This window comes from Manacus candei, unplaced genomic scaffold (genome assembly GCF_025592945.1).
Source record: "Manacus candei isolate 608988 ecotype Guabito, Panama unplaced genomic scaffold, ASM2559294v1 h1tg000049l, whole genome shotgun sequence".
NCBI lineage: Eukaryota > Metazoa > Chordata > Aves > Passeriformes > Pipridae > Manacus > Manacus candei.
The window spans coordinates 6214670-6230158 of NW_026138097.1; the positions used below are offsets into that span (position 1 = coordinate 6214670).

Consider the following 15489-nt stretch of genomic DNA (forward strand, 5'->3'; position numbering starts at 1 on the left):
TCAAAAACAAAATAGTTTTGCCTCTACATTTTACGATCAGGTCCTGACAGCATGCACATCCAGATTTGTGCAAATCAAGAATCAAAACATCTAAACCAAATTATAAATGGATGTTGGAACATCATGGACAGCTAAACAAGTTAGCAAAGGAATAAAGCTCAGTGTGGATAAAAAAACGGTTCATGACTGAAGAAAACCAACCTCAAACATTCAAAAATTATACTTCTGTATAAATATATATTTCTCCTCTAATATTTAAATCTGTGAAACATAAAACCTCGCTAAGAATAAACTTCAATATACTTATCCAACATTGACCATTTCTCTACTTTACAGAATGTAAAGACAAATTTCTTTGTATTATAAGCATTATACAAAAAATTTTCCCTGCTGCAATAGTTTGCCAAAGCTGATATATTCTGCACAAAGATAAAAACAAACACAATTTTGCACCCTATAACTTGTTATTGTCTATGATCTTGCCTTTTCATACACCACTACAGTGCTAACAAAAGTAATTTGCCAACACGATTTTATACAGGACATCAGTTTGTAGGTTAACTGACTTTACACAAAGCCTTTGTAAAAAGCTAGTACCTATTTAGCATGAATATTACAGATATACGCAGCATTTCAACAGTATTAATATAACCCTATTGTAACAGAGCCCAGGCTGCATTATTTCACATTATTTAATTACTTTGTTTAAAAATAGCATTTGAGTAAATGCAAGCATACAGAAACTCATCTGATGTAAACTGGAACTTAAAATAACTAATCTCTGTGGGGATACAGATTGCCATCTTTTTTATTATTTTGTTGTTCATCCATAATATAGATGCTGATCAAAATGCAAAAATGGATTAACCTAATGTGTTTTTAGGGACAAATTTGTAATTAATTTGAATGTAACTTTATTCATGTTTCTAATATTTTTCTGAAAATGTGCAAAGTAATAGAAAAATCTTGCATAAAGATAACGGAAGGTAAGGGCAAGTTATAAGAGCTATCTTTAAGACCTTTACAAATGTTTACATCAAAACTCACTTTATACAATGCCATAAACTTTACAGTAACTCACAAAAGAGAGATGCTGTATAACTACATTTGAAAATCAATTCATTGGCTGTTTAGCTGCAATGGAATATGGTAGTGCTTAACATTTTTCCAAATCAGGCTAGTCAGCTGGGCATTTCAATGTCAATTGCCAAATGTAAGGTATTTAAAAAAAAAAAAAGCCTCTTCCGTACTTTTGCCCTCATGTATATAACATGTCCCAAAGTAGTGTCTGTGTGCATGTGCATGAAAACCAAATAGAACTTATTTTTTAAAAAATCATTTCAGATTATCAACATTGCAAATGTCTGTCAAAAGTATCCAGCAAATAGGCTGGATTTTTCCCCTTTTATTTATTATCAGGATTGCCCTTGTCAAAGTCTGTCTTGAGTAGATGATCAATTAGTTAGAACGAAAGACGCCAATTCAAATGTTTTCTGACAACAAAGCAAAGAGTTATATCTTAAACTTGTTTTGAAATCCACTTTTTTCAGAGGGAATTTGAAGCAATATAGGCAAGGTTAATATACTGAAAAACATGAAAAAATACTACATATATTACAGTTATTTCTCCCTGCAAAAACAAATTACTTGGACAATTAAAACATGGAGGGTCTATCTGCAATATTCTTTTGCTTCCAGAAGCAACATTTTTAGCTGGGACATCATTCAAAGCATTGTTTTTGAGTTTAATGAGCAAGCATGAATGCAACTATGGGTCTCTCACTAGTTTTAGGATTCTGAAGATTTAAAAAAACAACCCTGACCATCATTTCCAGTTTATATTAGGTAAGCCAAATGGGCACTTAAGGGTGCACAAAATGAGCAACTGAATATCTGCATGCTATTTTATGGGCCAACACTCCAAATACAGGAAGTACATGTTTCAAGTTCAGGTACTCCAGACTGAGAATTTCACACAAGTTTGAGAGCTGTCATTTTGCTTTAGGTATTTAATTTTATCTTTATAAAAAAAAAGACTTGAGTCCATTGACATTGTATGCCACTCCTGTTTCCTGTTCCTGTCTCATTATACAATGACTTTATACCTACTAACAGATGAACAACTATGTATATGTAGTGAATGTCTACTTGTTTCACAAAGTTTGGGCAAAGAAAAATATAGCATCCATGCTGAGCATAATTTTAAATGGTTTCTTGAGAACACTCAGAGGAAAGCTTGCTTTCACCTTCTCTCTCCTACTACCTCACTATGGAGAAACCCCTCTTGTCACACCAAGTCTATGTCAGAATCGCTGAAGAGTGATTGCCCTCAGAAACAGGAACAGGGTAGTCAAGTAAAACCATAAAAGTCTCCTTAGATCTTTAACTTCATGCTATGAAGGGAGAATGGTAATGTCCCCAACTGACCAAGCTGAACAGCACTGGCTGCAGGACTAGAGCTTGGCCCTAACAAGATTTAAGGTTTGCATCAATATTTATACGGTTTAACTACTTAGCTGGATCCAAAGAGTATGTGTACACACACACAAACCTACCTAAGTCTTGTGCATTACATTACTTATTACCAACTAATTGATGAGCCAAGAACATGATATTCACACTACAAACAACGTACACAAAGGTGTAGTCATTTTGGCACACACACAAGGCTAACAGTCAGTTAAGAGGACACGTACTAGTGCAACACGTTACACTTGCTCTATTATGAAGGTAAAAGTTTTGCTTTTGGCCAGTGCAAACAGAGAATTCTTATTCACAGATGTCAGGCACATGCCCCCAGAATACATGCATCACTGAAGGCAGGGTTATGTTATGCTTTGAATACCATACATGCAGGCACAAAGAATTAAAATTAATTTTATAACTATGAAAAGCCTTAAGGAAAAAAAACCTATCAATTACATCTTTAAAGTTTTGGTTTTAGAGGAAGATACATGAGGATTTTCTCTACAAATGGTTACAGATGGCTGGGATACCTACCACTTGCAAGACAAATCCACAGTAGTCATTTGCCTTTTTGTTCTGCCTAATTCCAGCTACCATGAAAAATATTAATTGAGCCAATAGAGGGGAAATATGGATGAATAAAATGCTAATTTGCGAATAAAGCTTTGTATAATGATAAAAAAACTGTCAGAGGAATTTTTAATTTAGGTAAAGTCAGTAAAATACATACTTCAATACAAAATATCTTTGAAGGACCATCTTTATGCTGATAAAAAACACAAGCTGTAATATGTGAGTAGTTTTGAAATTGTGCTTCCCCTTTCCTAAATGAAAAGTAGATAGAAATATTGTAGGTTAAAAAAGAAAATGGGGCTAGATTTTAGTCACTGTCCAATATTCAACATTTCCCTTGGGATTCCAAATATTTAATTATAATTAATGACAGGTGTTCACATAGGACTGTTGAGAGAAATTAAGTTTTTTAATGTTTGCTTCTTTGTAACACTATTGTGATAACTTTGATAACCACAAAGAGAAGGGCAGTAATTTTTATTTTTGGTATTTCCACACTGATGGTTGCAAAACTCTCAACTGAAGCTCATGGAGTGACTAGAGGGAATTAGTAAGCAAGCACTAACAAGAAAATCCCTTTTGACTTCTGCATATTTAATTTTTAAAATAGGTTATTTTTAGAAAATTATTTGTAAGGACTATTGATTTGCCTCAATAAGGGTTTTTATTTCTTGTCCTCAATCTTGCAAAGGTTTTGATGGTCAGGTAAAGTCTCAGTGGACATACAGGTAAGATTGTGTACTGCCATAGTATTTAAATAAAGTTTGAGTTTGTTCTGTAAGGCAGTTATTTCTAAAAGGTACCCAAACTTTCTGATCACGTTTCTTTTGGTAGCATGTTCTGCAGTAATGAAAACAAAGATAATTAGGAACAACAGGGTTTTATAGAAGTTGTCGCATAGGACAGTGCTGCATAGTGTAAGCTGCTGAAAATCAGGCTGGAAATTTAGATAGAATGAGTTGAGATGCCCCCAAAAAAGAGATGAGAGTAAACCTTATTAGGTACCCATGTCCTTACTTCAGACATTAGTTATAGTCTGCAGCATGGTGCACAGGAAGACAATATGCTCTAGAACAATTCAAGGGCTGAAAATGGGGCACCTCCTGCACCTTCCCAGCTGTCCCTTCCCATAACCTTTGAGGTACCAGCTGTACTTACTGTCCTGAGAGTTGAGGGAATAGTAGACGAATAAGAAAATGTACTTTGCCTCATTCCCAAGCAGGCCTGGAACTTAAGAGCTAATAATCAAGCTATTATTTAGACTTCTAATTTCTGACAGATCTTAGTATGAGCCTAAGTAGGTGGCTGAACCCCTAAAACACATAACCATTATCTTTCACACCAAGTATAGTAAAAGAGAAAAATCTTTACAAAGTACTATCTTTCCAACCACAACTTTTCTTTGTAGCTGTCATATCAGAATGACTTCTTTTCATGCACCACTTTGAGGTTTAAAACTATCAGACTGTAGAAACGAACAAGAAACAAAGAAGTGTGTTCCTGAAAATAAAATACTGCTATCTGAACCATCTTCTCAGGTCCTGATCCCAAGCTTACCATTCCATTGAAAGAATTTCAAAGTTTGCATCACGTCCTTACAAAGTGCTTTGGTTCATGGCAGGGATTTTATAATGCACAAGCAGCGCAAAGTAAACTCTGGCAGAACCCCAGCACGTTCCATCAGCCTCTTTTAAGTGAACAGAGTAGCTCAATTTCTAGACAGTGTCAGCTTGGATCTGTCTGCACTCTCAATTCCTTTGCATGCCTTCTATCTTATGAATGTCCTGGTCTCACTCACTTTGAACTAACAACTTAAACCTAATTATACCTTAAAACTTTCCTAAACAATCACTCTTCCTACGTGGCAACATTATGGCATTATTGACACTCTGTACCTGGGTACCTGAGAAAGCCTGTCCCTTGTGCCCCTCAGGTTCAGTGTCACCTGATGTGCCAGAAAAGGCAGCTAGCTAGCAACAAACAGCCAGACCAACAGTGTGCTTACAGGGCTCTGCAGAAGGCTGGACTTCACCCTTTATTCAGGCTGGGTCCAGATCTTTTTAGTTACCACTGAGTTATGAGTCAAGTCTTAAAGTCAATGGGATAAACGGGGGCACTGGTTTTACCTGTAGCTTAGCTGAAGGCTTTATCAAGTGTTAGAGGCTCAGCCTTTTTATTCATAAAAAAACAGGACTGTCCTGGAACTTTTGTCAGATCACAGGCACTGGTGACATAGAAGAAGGTTCTCTACATTTAGACAGTTCACTACCATGCCAGAATAATTCTGTCATTGTTGGTATCAAGTATGCTAATTTCTGCTTCGGAGTGTGACAGGTCACCAGTGCAACACACAAATCCTTCATTCCGTGGACATTTTTCTTCAAGAACACTGGGTAACTCTTGGAAAGGGTTCACAGAGTTGGATGCTTCTCATCCTGAGCATCCTTACATACACCAAAAATCTTCCAGAGCTGTCCATGGGAAAAGCCGTTTAAATATTTACAAGAACGTGTGCTGAGTTTTGGCAAACTTCCCTCCCTCTTAAAAACAAAAGCCAAAATAAATTATAAACAAATAAAAAGATCTCCAAGTCCACAAGGAAGTCCTTGCCTTTTGTTTGCTATTGTTGTTTTGATTCCAGGATGATGTATGGGCTCAAAGGGTTATTGAAGGCAAAGTTACAAGAAGGGCTACCACGCAATGTCAGCAAAACACAGCATGAACAAAGTAAGGGCTGAAAACCAGTGCTCCCTTTCCATACATTAGCCAAATACAAACTGTTGACCTGCAAGGCACATGACAGCATACACTGCTCACCTAAATGTATGTACTGAGTGGGATGCTGATACAGGAGGGGAGAGAGGGAGAGCAATATATCTATTAACCTTTGTTCAGAGTTGAACATGGAAATCAGTGCATGATTTTTGAAAGAAAGCAAAGCAGAACTGCAAGCAGTTGGTTTTGAATACTGAGTATCTTTCATAACTGTAGAGAATCAGGGTAATACATCAGGTACTTGTTCAGCTCCTGCAGAAAACTGGAGCGGCATTTTCTCCACTTTTCAGCCAATATTAAAAAAAAGCTTATTTTTATTCCAATTAATTTCTTTTGGTATTCTGGGCCCCAGGAAGGTCACACTCAGTTGCCTGTACCTTAAGCCTGTGGGACTGATTCTCCCGGTAACAGTGGAAAGCTGTCCCAGCAATACTATTACTCACAAGTTGGGCAGCAAAAGTGAACAAAGAATCCAAGCCCTTGGCTTAAAACAAATCTAACATAAAAAGTAGCCCACTTACAGTGGCATATTTTTTGTGGGCAAAACGCACCTAATTACATACAATTGTAACTGTTCTTATTCCAAGGGGCTATAAGATGTCCCTACATATATTAGAGCTTAAAGGAACTACGTGCCAACATACGTGCACAATAACATTCATTTAATTCATTCATCTGATTGGCAGTGTTTAGTCAAAACCAGTATTTCAAAGCATTATTAGTTTAATGCCCCCTTAATTTCCAATGTGAGGCAGTGCAAACTTGAAAAGAGACTGCAAAAAGCCTTAACAGACTTTCTTAGTAATGTCTTGTTCCTCACCTCTCAGGTTAGTACAATAGCTCCATCCAAATCCAGCCAGTCAGAACCATGCTACGGTACACACAGTAACAAGCACAAAGTACAGACAGGAGGAAAGTAAGGGCTGGTATTTTCCACCTCTTTCTGTTGACATAAAATACTTTAGAACCTATACTGTCCTAGAAATAACTTCTTTTCAGTTTTTCCATGAGTGGTGTATGACAATTACAGGATAGCACCTAGTATACTACAACCACTTACTCCCCAATAGTATATTGTTGAATGTTTTAAGGAAAGTGCCAGATCCCATATAAGACATTTAAAAAAAAATCCAAAACAATAGTCAAACAGCATAAGTAATAGGATATTATTCAGAAAGACTGCTATGAAAGACCCTCTTTTCAAGAGGTTCTTTTTGGCATCCTCAGGGCAACTGGACATCTAGGAATGTTTGAGATACTTTGCTTGAACGGACAAAGTGTGGTATAACTGCTCTTGACTTCGGCTTTGTTGTTTGTTGGGTTTTTTTGTCTAAATCTCAACAAAATGATGTATTTTTGTACCTATATATTTATTTATTTTTGCCAATATATGCATGAGGAATGTAATGAAGTGGCATTGTGCTGCTAGTAGCTCAGCAGATGTTGAAATCAGTTCCAGTTCCTGAAGACAACTTCTTGACAATATAGTCTCAACATTCACAATAACCAAAATGTGGGATTCATAACATCATTCTTACAAATATATACTCTATCCCCCTCTGTGTTGTAAACCCTCAGCCTTACTTGTTTCCTTGTACTTTATGATCGTATGTGCCTGCATGCTTATAACCAGATACATATCCTGAGTTATCCACCAGATCTTCTCGGCCAGCTCTGCCTTTTCCTTTCCCACTGGCATCAAATCTCTCTTTGTGAGAACCCGTGAATTTTGAAGTATCTGTAAGGCGTGATACAGTTGGAGATGAAACGGTTTTCTATTAAAGAAACAAAAAAAAAACACACATCAGAAATCAATTATTCTTAATACAGATATTTGTACATGTAACCAACACTTAAATATTTGCTAATGGCAAAGACTATGTAAATACTCATTTCCAGCAAAAGGAGACAAAAAATATTTGTTTCTTGCCATTACATACAATGACAATCATCATATAGTAAAAAAGAAAATAACACAAATTATATCAAAACCTTTTGGAAGAGACTTTGAGTATGAGATACTTCTGATTAATAATAAAGTTCTAAGCACCAAAGATATGAAGAAGGCATAGGAAACAGCCATGTTCAAAATCCATTATGTCAACATTGAAGTATAAAAGCCTGGTTGCATCAATACAGAAAAAGTAAACCAACACAGCTAGCTCTTAAAACATACAGTTTTCTTGTTCACATTGACTTGGTAGCACTTTATAACCAGGAAGACTGTAAATGAAAGACAAAAGTAATATTCAAATATTCAAATTATATCCAAGGGCAATGTGAGAGAAAATTGTGCGCAGGTATCCCAGATACCAGCAGCAGAAGGATTTAGGAATATTTATTTCTGAAAGCCAAGAACACTGACATGATGGTGCTATCTACAGCGGGTATGAAAAAATGTGCTGCTTTTTCCTCTCTAGACCTTTTTAGAGGCTTAGCTGCCCCCCCCTCGCAGGGCCTCCAATGTTGTCTGTAAGAATTTTATCTTTTCAAGGAGTTAACCTCTCTGTAAGGCAAGAGAAGAAAAAACATCAAACTGTCAATGGGAAGATCTTCTGTCCCAGGCAGCAAAGCTTCCTTGAGTGACATAAATTCCCCCCTCCTTGAATAACTCTTCTGAAAAAGGTCTTCTACACTTATAGGCAATTTTTCAAATAGTGATTAAACTTACCATTACAAATTCTAAGAACAGCAATCTGTCCTGAGAATTAATTTGGCAATGGAAAAGGCAGTCAACCAGAGTTTCTGAGAGTTCTCTCTAGATGGGACAATACAGTATGTGCACATCTAGGTAAAACTGATTTTCTGTAAAGTAGTGGTATTTAAATACAAGGAAAATAAATATGTGTTAAGTTTAATTACTATTTCAAAAAGAAAGACTACAGCTTCTGCTCCTTTATTTCAAAGGCATGGTGCAAAAGGTATGTAATACCTCAATTTGTGCCTCAATACACAAATTACAATAAAAATGCATGAGAATTTTTGTACAGTTACATATCTGGTAACATACATAAAACCTATGTGAGCGTAATATGAAAGGAAATGCATACATATTAACACGTAAGAAGAAACAGTCAAACAAGGAGGGATATTCCCAGGAAACTATTCCCAGGATACCATTCCCAGTGGTAAACTTGAGAAATGTGCTGTTTATATCAAGACACCTGCATTCTAATAAAACCATAACACAGATACTTATCAGAAAATCGAGGTGTATCAACATCTTGTTGCTATCAGCAAGATGATAGTAGCGAGTCCGCAGTATGCCACAAAAGCCTTTATGTTTCCTATTAGTCTCCTAGGAAAGTAGCAACATATTTCAGACCAACAAAGAAAACTGAGGGTGGGTAACAGCTTGGCAGATTAAAAAATATGATCTTTTTGTCCCAAAAAACAGTTAAACAAAACCTAAAACCCCAGTACAGGGAGAGTGCAAATCCAGAGCAAAAGCTGATGTGATCCCGCATCCTGTTGTCTTTCAGCCCAGGATGGATCAGAAGGCTTCCTGCATCACAGGAGCCACAATGTGTGAAATGAATATTAAGGCAGTAGTTGCAAGGCAAATATTCTATATCTCATAATTGATTTTTACTCAGTAAGAACTGCAGCCTTTTCCTAAGTTGCATGGAAAATTACTGGTGTGCCCCTTCCCATATGTGATGGAATATTACAATTGAAAGATGACAATTCCTGTTGGTTTGCTGTTGGCAAAATTTCTATGAAATGGGAGGCTCACTTTGTTTCCAACAATACAAAATTCAAGCAATTTTAATTCCTTGTACATTATGCTCTCACTCCCTGAACTGATACATCTATCATCTATAAAAGATCAGAGACAATGAGATGCCACTACAAGGCTATGCAGAACACCCCATTTCTCATTTTTCTTCTTTGTTTTCATCATTCTTATGATGAATGCATATCCATTAAAAAGAAAATACTACTTTCTCTTTAAAGTTGTGTGAACATTACACACAACAAAGGTCAAGTGCAATATAAGCATCCTTTTAAGATGCTTTCATTCAAAAAAGCCTTTGTAAATACAGAGTAGAATACAGAACGACTTCATATCCATCTTGGACTCCTCAACCAGAACCACTAGTGGTACTGTATATTACAGAATCATAGGAACGTTTAAGCTGGAAGAGATCTCCAAAGGTCATCTGGCCCAAACCCCCAACCCTCACCTAGAGACAGTTGTCCAAGAGCATGTCCAGACAGCTTTTGCATATATCCAAGGATGGAGACACAAGAAATTCCCTGGGCAATCTATGACAGTGCTTGATCACCTTCACAGTGAAAGAGAGTTTCTGGATGTTTCAACAGAATCTCCCATGTTTCAGTTTGTGCCCATCACCTCTCGTCCTGTCACTGGGCACTACTGAAAAGAGTCTGGCTCCATCTTCTTTTGCACCCTCCTTTCAAGTATGGATGAGATTCATCCTTGAGCCTTCTCTTCTCCAGGTCAGATACTCCCAGCTCTCATAGGAGAGATACTCCAGTCCCTTCATCATCTTTATGGTCCCTTGCTGGACTCTCTCCAGTAGCTCCACATCAGTCTTCTACTGGGGAGCCTAGAGCTGAACGCAGCACTCCAGACGAGACATCAACAGTGCTGAGCAGAGAGGAAGGAATATCTCCCTCTGTTTGCAGGTCAATACTTCTAATGCAGCCCAGGATACCAGTAGACTTCCATGTGGCAAGACCACCTCTCTGGTTCACATTCAAACTGGTGTTCACCGGGACCCCTAGGTCCTGTTCTACCAAGCTGCTTTCCAGCTGGGTGGCCCTCAGCATGTACTGGTGTGGGGGCTTGACTTTGAAAATCTCCTTGTTGAGCTTGCTGAGATTTCCTGTCAGCCCATTTCTCCACCCTGTTGGGTCCCTCTGTATGGCAACATCTGCATGACCTATCAGCCACTCCTCCCAGCTTTGTGTCATCAGCTAACTTGCTGAGAGTACTCTCTGCCCTAACATGCAGATGATTAATGAAGATGTTAAATGAGACTGGACTCAGTATGGTCCACAGGGGTACACCACTAATTTCCAGCTGCCAATTATACTTTGCACTGTTCATCACTACCCTCAGGGCCCAGTCATTCAGACAATTTTCAATCCACCTCACTGTCAGCCGATCCAACCACTACAGCACCAGCTTGAGGGGCTGTGAGACTCTTATGAGAGACCATACCAAAGGCCTTACTGAAGTCCAGGTAGACACTATCCACTCCCCTTATGTACTGGGCCAGTCATTTAATTGTAGAAGTTTACCAGGTTGGTCAAGCATGACCTTCCCTTGGCAACGCCATGCTGATTAGTCCTGATGACTTTCTCGTCCTTCATGTGCCTGGAAATTATTTCTAGGATTAGCTGTTCCATTACTTTCAGTGTCCTAAGGTTAGAAGTTTATTTATAAAGATTCCTCTACGAGTTGATAACTTCTTTTTAGTGAACTGCCTTTATGAAGTGAATGTGCAACCAACTCTTTTTATCAAAATCCCTTTTCTGTTTCTGAACAACAAAACCAACTATGCAGACTAAACTGGAAGTTGAGAAAAAGGGAAAAAAATTAAAAGGGTAGCTGTGAGCTCATTCTTCTGTGCAACCCATCTGCTCATTATTAACTGCACAATGGTACTGGGAGGCAAATAAAAAAAGGGGAGTGGGAAAGCTGACCATCCCTCCTAAGTGAGGAGAAATATAGGAAGAAATATAGTGAAGAGCACAGAAGGTTGGATGAAGACAGTTTCCATGTTAGCAGGTCAGTGCTCTTTCTTCTTTTTCACAATGAATCACACACAAATGATTTTGTCTTGTCATAATGCAATAGCTTGAACTGTTTACCTTCTAGAGTAAGTTATATAATCTCTCTAGTTACATTATTCTAAAGGCAATAAATTCCTTCAGGCCAACCTCCTCCCTTCCTTTCTGTTGAGATCACAGAAGCCAGCATTTTCATTCTCATTCATACAGTTAACCAAAGTTTTCATATCACAGAAGATGCACATGAACTTTTTTTTTTTTAAACTTTCTCCTAAAAGAAAATATTTACTTAGCAAAACAGAATCACATACAATCATTAAATGTTCCAAAATGAGTTTATACAGTGAATCAACCAAAGGAATTTTCCAAAAATAGCAAGACTTCTCTGTTCTCCAAGATCAACCATTCTTCTCTTCACTGTTATTTCCATTAACACAAGCCAGTAGCTATAGTTTCAGTGTCTTGGACTCTATCAAAAGAAGAGATCACTGACAGAAGACATGTTTATTCATCAAACTTTTTTTTACTGGTATCTTGCTCTGGGCCACTGTGCTCTCCCAAATCTTTAAAAAAATATTTTAAAAATGGCTTTTGCTCCTTCGCTGTCAGTTTCCAACCAAAGATGTGGTCACATAACCTCCAAGTTCACGAAAATATCTCAGTTGAGTCAGGAAAGGTATGTATGCCTCTCACCTCATTTAACTGAAACTCCTCACACACTAAAATCTCACTGAGAAGATCATAACAGGCCACAGCCTCAGGACCAGCTATGGGGAAAATAAGAAGCCATTTTACTTGGACCAGAAGATTTGCTAATTTAAAGCAATCATGCATTTCTTCTTAGCAATTCAGTATTTTCCCTCACCTTGTGTCACTGTCTACAGAAATGTGCTGCTAAGACAGCAAGGGTCTTAGAGCATGCAGCACACATGGAAAAGATGACAGAAGGGTGTTTATTCAGACTCAGAAGAAAAAAAGGAGAAGCAAATTTTATTCCTGTCCTTGACAGAGGGGTAATATTACAGTTCAGAAGTAAACAATAATAGGTATGATTTGGAAGATGTGAAGTTCCAACTAGCATCACAGATTTCACACTAGACACACGAGAAAAAATTTTTCACTACTGTCATTGCTAAAGCATAGAAAGAGTGGGGGACACTATGTCCCTAACAATTATTGAAACTTAAAATCACAAAGTCATTGATCAATCAATTTAGGTTGGAAAGAACCTTTGAATATGAGTCTTTAGTATAAAGCCCTGCTCATAGTAAGAATCAAAAAAACTTGTATAGAAACTTCTCCAGTCAAGTTGTGAACACCTCCAAAGACAAGGGTGCCACAGCCTCTCTCAGCAATTTTTTCCAGTGTTTGACCATACTGCAGGTAAATAAACAAAACAAAAAAATCCAACATCTCATCCAAATTATCCAAATCATTCAAATTATGTTCCAACTTCTGTCTGTCTAGAACAGCCCTCAGATCAAAGACAGGAAGTGAAAGCTGCAGAGTCTTTATACCCTGAAAATTTTAACAGCAGTACCACATTCCTCCCTTGTCCCTTTCTCGTGAAAGACAACTCTGCAAACTTGGGCAAATTTTGCCTTCTACCTCAAGATAACTGATGAATCAAAGAGCACTTTACACAACCCATTTCATCAGTTTCAAGAATGTGAATCAGTATTAGAGACGAACTATCAATGTTTAGGAAATCGAAAGGAACTACAGTAAAAAGGAAATGAGAGCACAGAAACCAAAACGATGTGTTTTGTCTACACTACTGCAGAAGAAGATAGCAGTTTGTTGAAGAAAAACACATTCACTGAAAGCCCTGCTGCTGCACTGTCTTGGTTTGTTTGCAGCAGAAAAAAAGGACCAATACAATTAAGTCAGCATGCATTTTATGGACGCAACAGAAGGAGAACTCAAATTTTATGTCAAAAGTCTAGAAGCATCCTATGAAGCTAGTGCTACAATCATGAAAATAAGCTAACAGTGTAAGAATACAAGATTTCCCACACTTTCAGGACTTTTCCTTCCAGAACAAAGGTGAGGCAAAGAAGAAGGAAGACGATTCGGTGCTGCTAAGGTAGTGTTCTCCAATTGCTGTCACCGTGCATTGCCATCCCTTTTACAAAGCACATAGTTGGAAGCACCAAGTGAATGCCAAGGAAGCTGGAGCATCCACCTTGCACAATGCAAAGGGCTGGACAAGCAGGTCAGTGCAGCACCACACACTTGCAGTTCTCCTTTCAGCAGCCAGCACAGCCCCTGCCAAGCTCTCAATACCTGTGTGCCGCGCGACTCTGCGCAGAACATGGCACCATTCCCAAAAGGATCTCCAGAACCAAGTACTGGGAAGTAAAAGCAGCAAGAAAAGCTACTGGACTCCAGGAATATCAAACGTTCAAAACACACATGGAGTGCATTGGTTTTCACAATGAACTCGTGGTTCCACTGAAACAATTTTGCCTGAGGATATTTTCCACTGCTTGCCACCACTCACAAAGATTCAGGTTTGATTCAGGTTCCACAGCTTAGGCAGAAACTTACTGCCTTGATGCTAAACCCTGCAGTTAGGTTTTCTGAGGTTTCTGTGCCTGAATTACAAATATCAGGCACAAATAAAATAGTACAGAAACTTTCCCTTCCTGCCTGAGGCACTGTGTCTTTTTAGTAACCAGTGCTGAGAGCGTCTGCACTCTTGAAAATGCTGGCGATAGGCAGGAGGTGAGGTGCTCTTGTTACTCTTCACCAGAAGGGTACACATCCTCAGATGGAATACCTCCATGGTATTCCTGGCTACACTCTGACAGATACCACTACTAGCTACACTCTGATAGATACCCCTCCTCAGTTCTTCACAGAAACTGAATGGGTTCCTGCATTTTCTCCTTCAACCATAAAACTTCAGTATCTAACAGCATGTCTTCCTAGAAAAAGTTGCCATGGAGATTTCTTTATGTAATTAACATGTTCTGAGATCCTTCAGAATCAGCCCAACACTCGTAATCTTAGCAAGGTCTTGAAAATTACTGATCTGCTGCTAACATCTACAACCTTTGCAAAAATGATAACCTAAAGCTGACTATGAAATGGGGGGAAAAAAATCTCAAAGGGAAAGGTTTTCCTTTTGAGGGGAGGAGGGATTATACCAGAGCTCCATACCACAATTATATTTATTTTGGTTTTAAATTCATGGGAATACATACACATGCAGTAAAAATCTGCACAAAGTCAGAAAGAGAGATCAAGGTTCAAAGAAAAACTGAGATTTCACTCATGTTCCTTCATTTTAGCACATGCACAGACACACACATACACAGAAGCTGTCCAACCCTAACCCTAGACCTTCCCTCTAAGATTAGCCCTCAACTCCAGCTCTCCAGCATTTCAACACTCCAAGCCACTACAAATCATGGGATCTAACAGTCTGATTAACATGACCTTCCACAAAGTTGAAAAAAATGTGTTAACACTTCTCTGAGGAGTTTTACATTCTTACTGATAGTGAAGACAAAACAGAATAGGGAAGATAGCACAGAGTAATCCTTTTTTCAATGGCTGTGTTGCTGAATCCTTGAATTTAATGTTATAACCAGTCTTTAATGAGACTTGTTCCAAAGCCAGATGCTATCAAGATAAACCTTTACATAGATCACAGTCCCTCTTCCTCATTTTCCTCTGTATTTCCTGAAGGGTCTCTATTCATCCAGTGCAGCACTCCAGCCAGGAGAGCTGTCTTACCACACTTGCAGAATCTCAGTGAGGTTAGTAATTTGTCCTGCTTTTCCCATGCTATTTGCTTTTGTGTGCAGGCATTTGAGATGGGCCTCATGTCCTGCTGCATTTATAGATGGGTAAGAACCTCCTTTGTCGGGATTGTCACCTAGACATACCTGCTCTGCCCCTTAT

At 38.2% G+C, this 15489-nt stretch overlaps 1 protein-coding gene across 1 annotated transcript in view; it reads right to left on the reverse strand.

The window, feature by feature from the left end:
• Nucleotides 1–15489, reverse strand: part of TPPP (tubulin polymerization promoting protein) — a 73581-nt gene that overhangs the window by 11870 nt on the left and 46222 nt on the right. The window contains exon 4 of the mRNA XM_051798935.1: nucleotides 7399–7589. Coding sequence (XP_051654895.1) covers nucleotides 7399–7589 — 191 coding nt within the window. The remainder of the gene's footprint in view (nucleotides 1–7398; nucleotides 7590–15489) is intronic.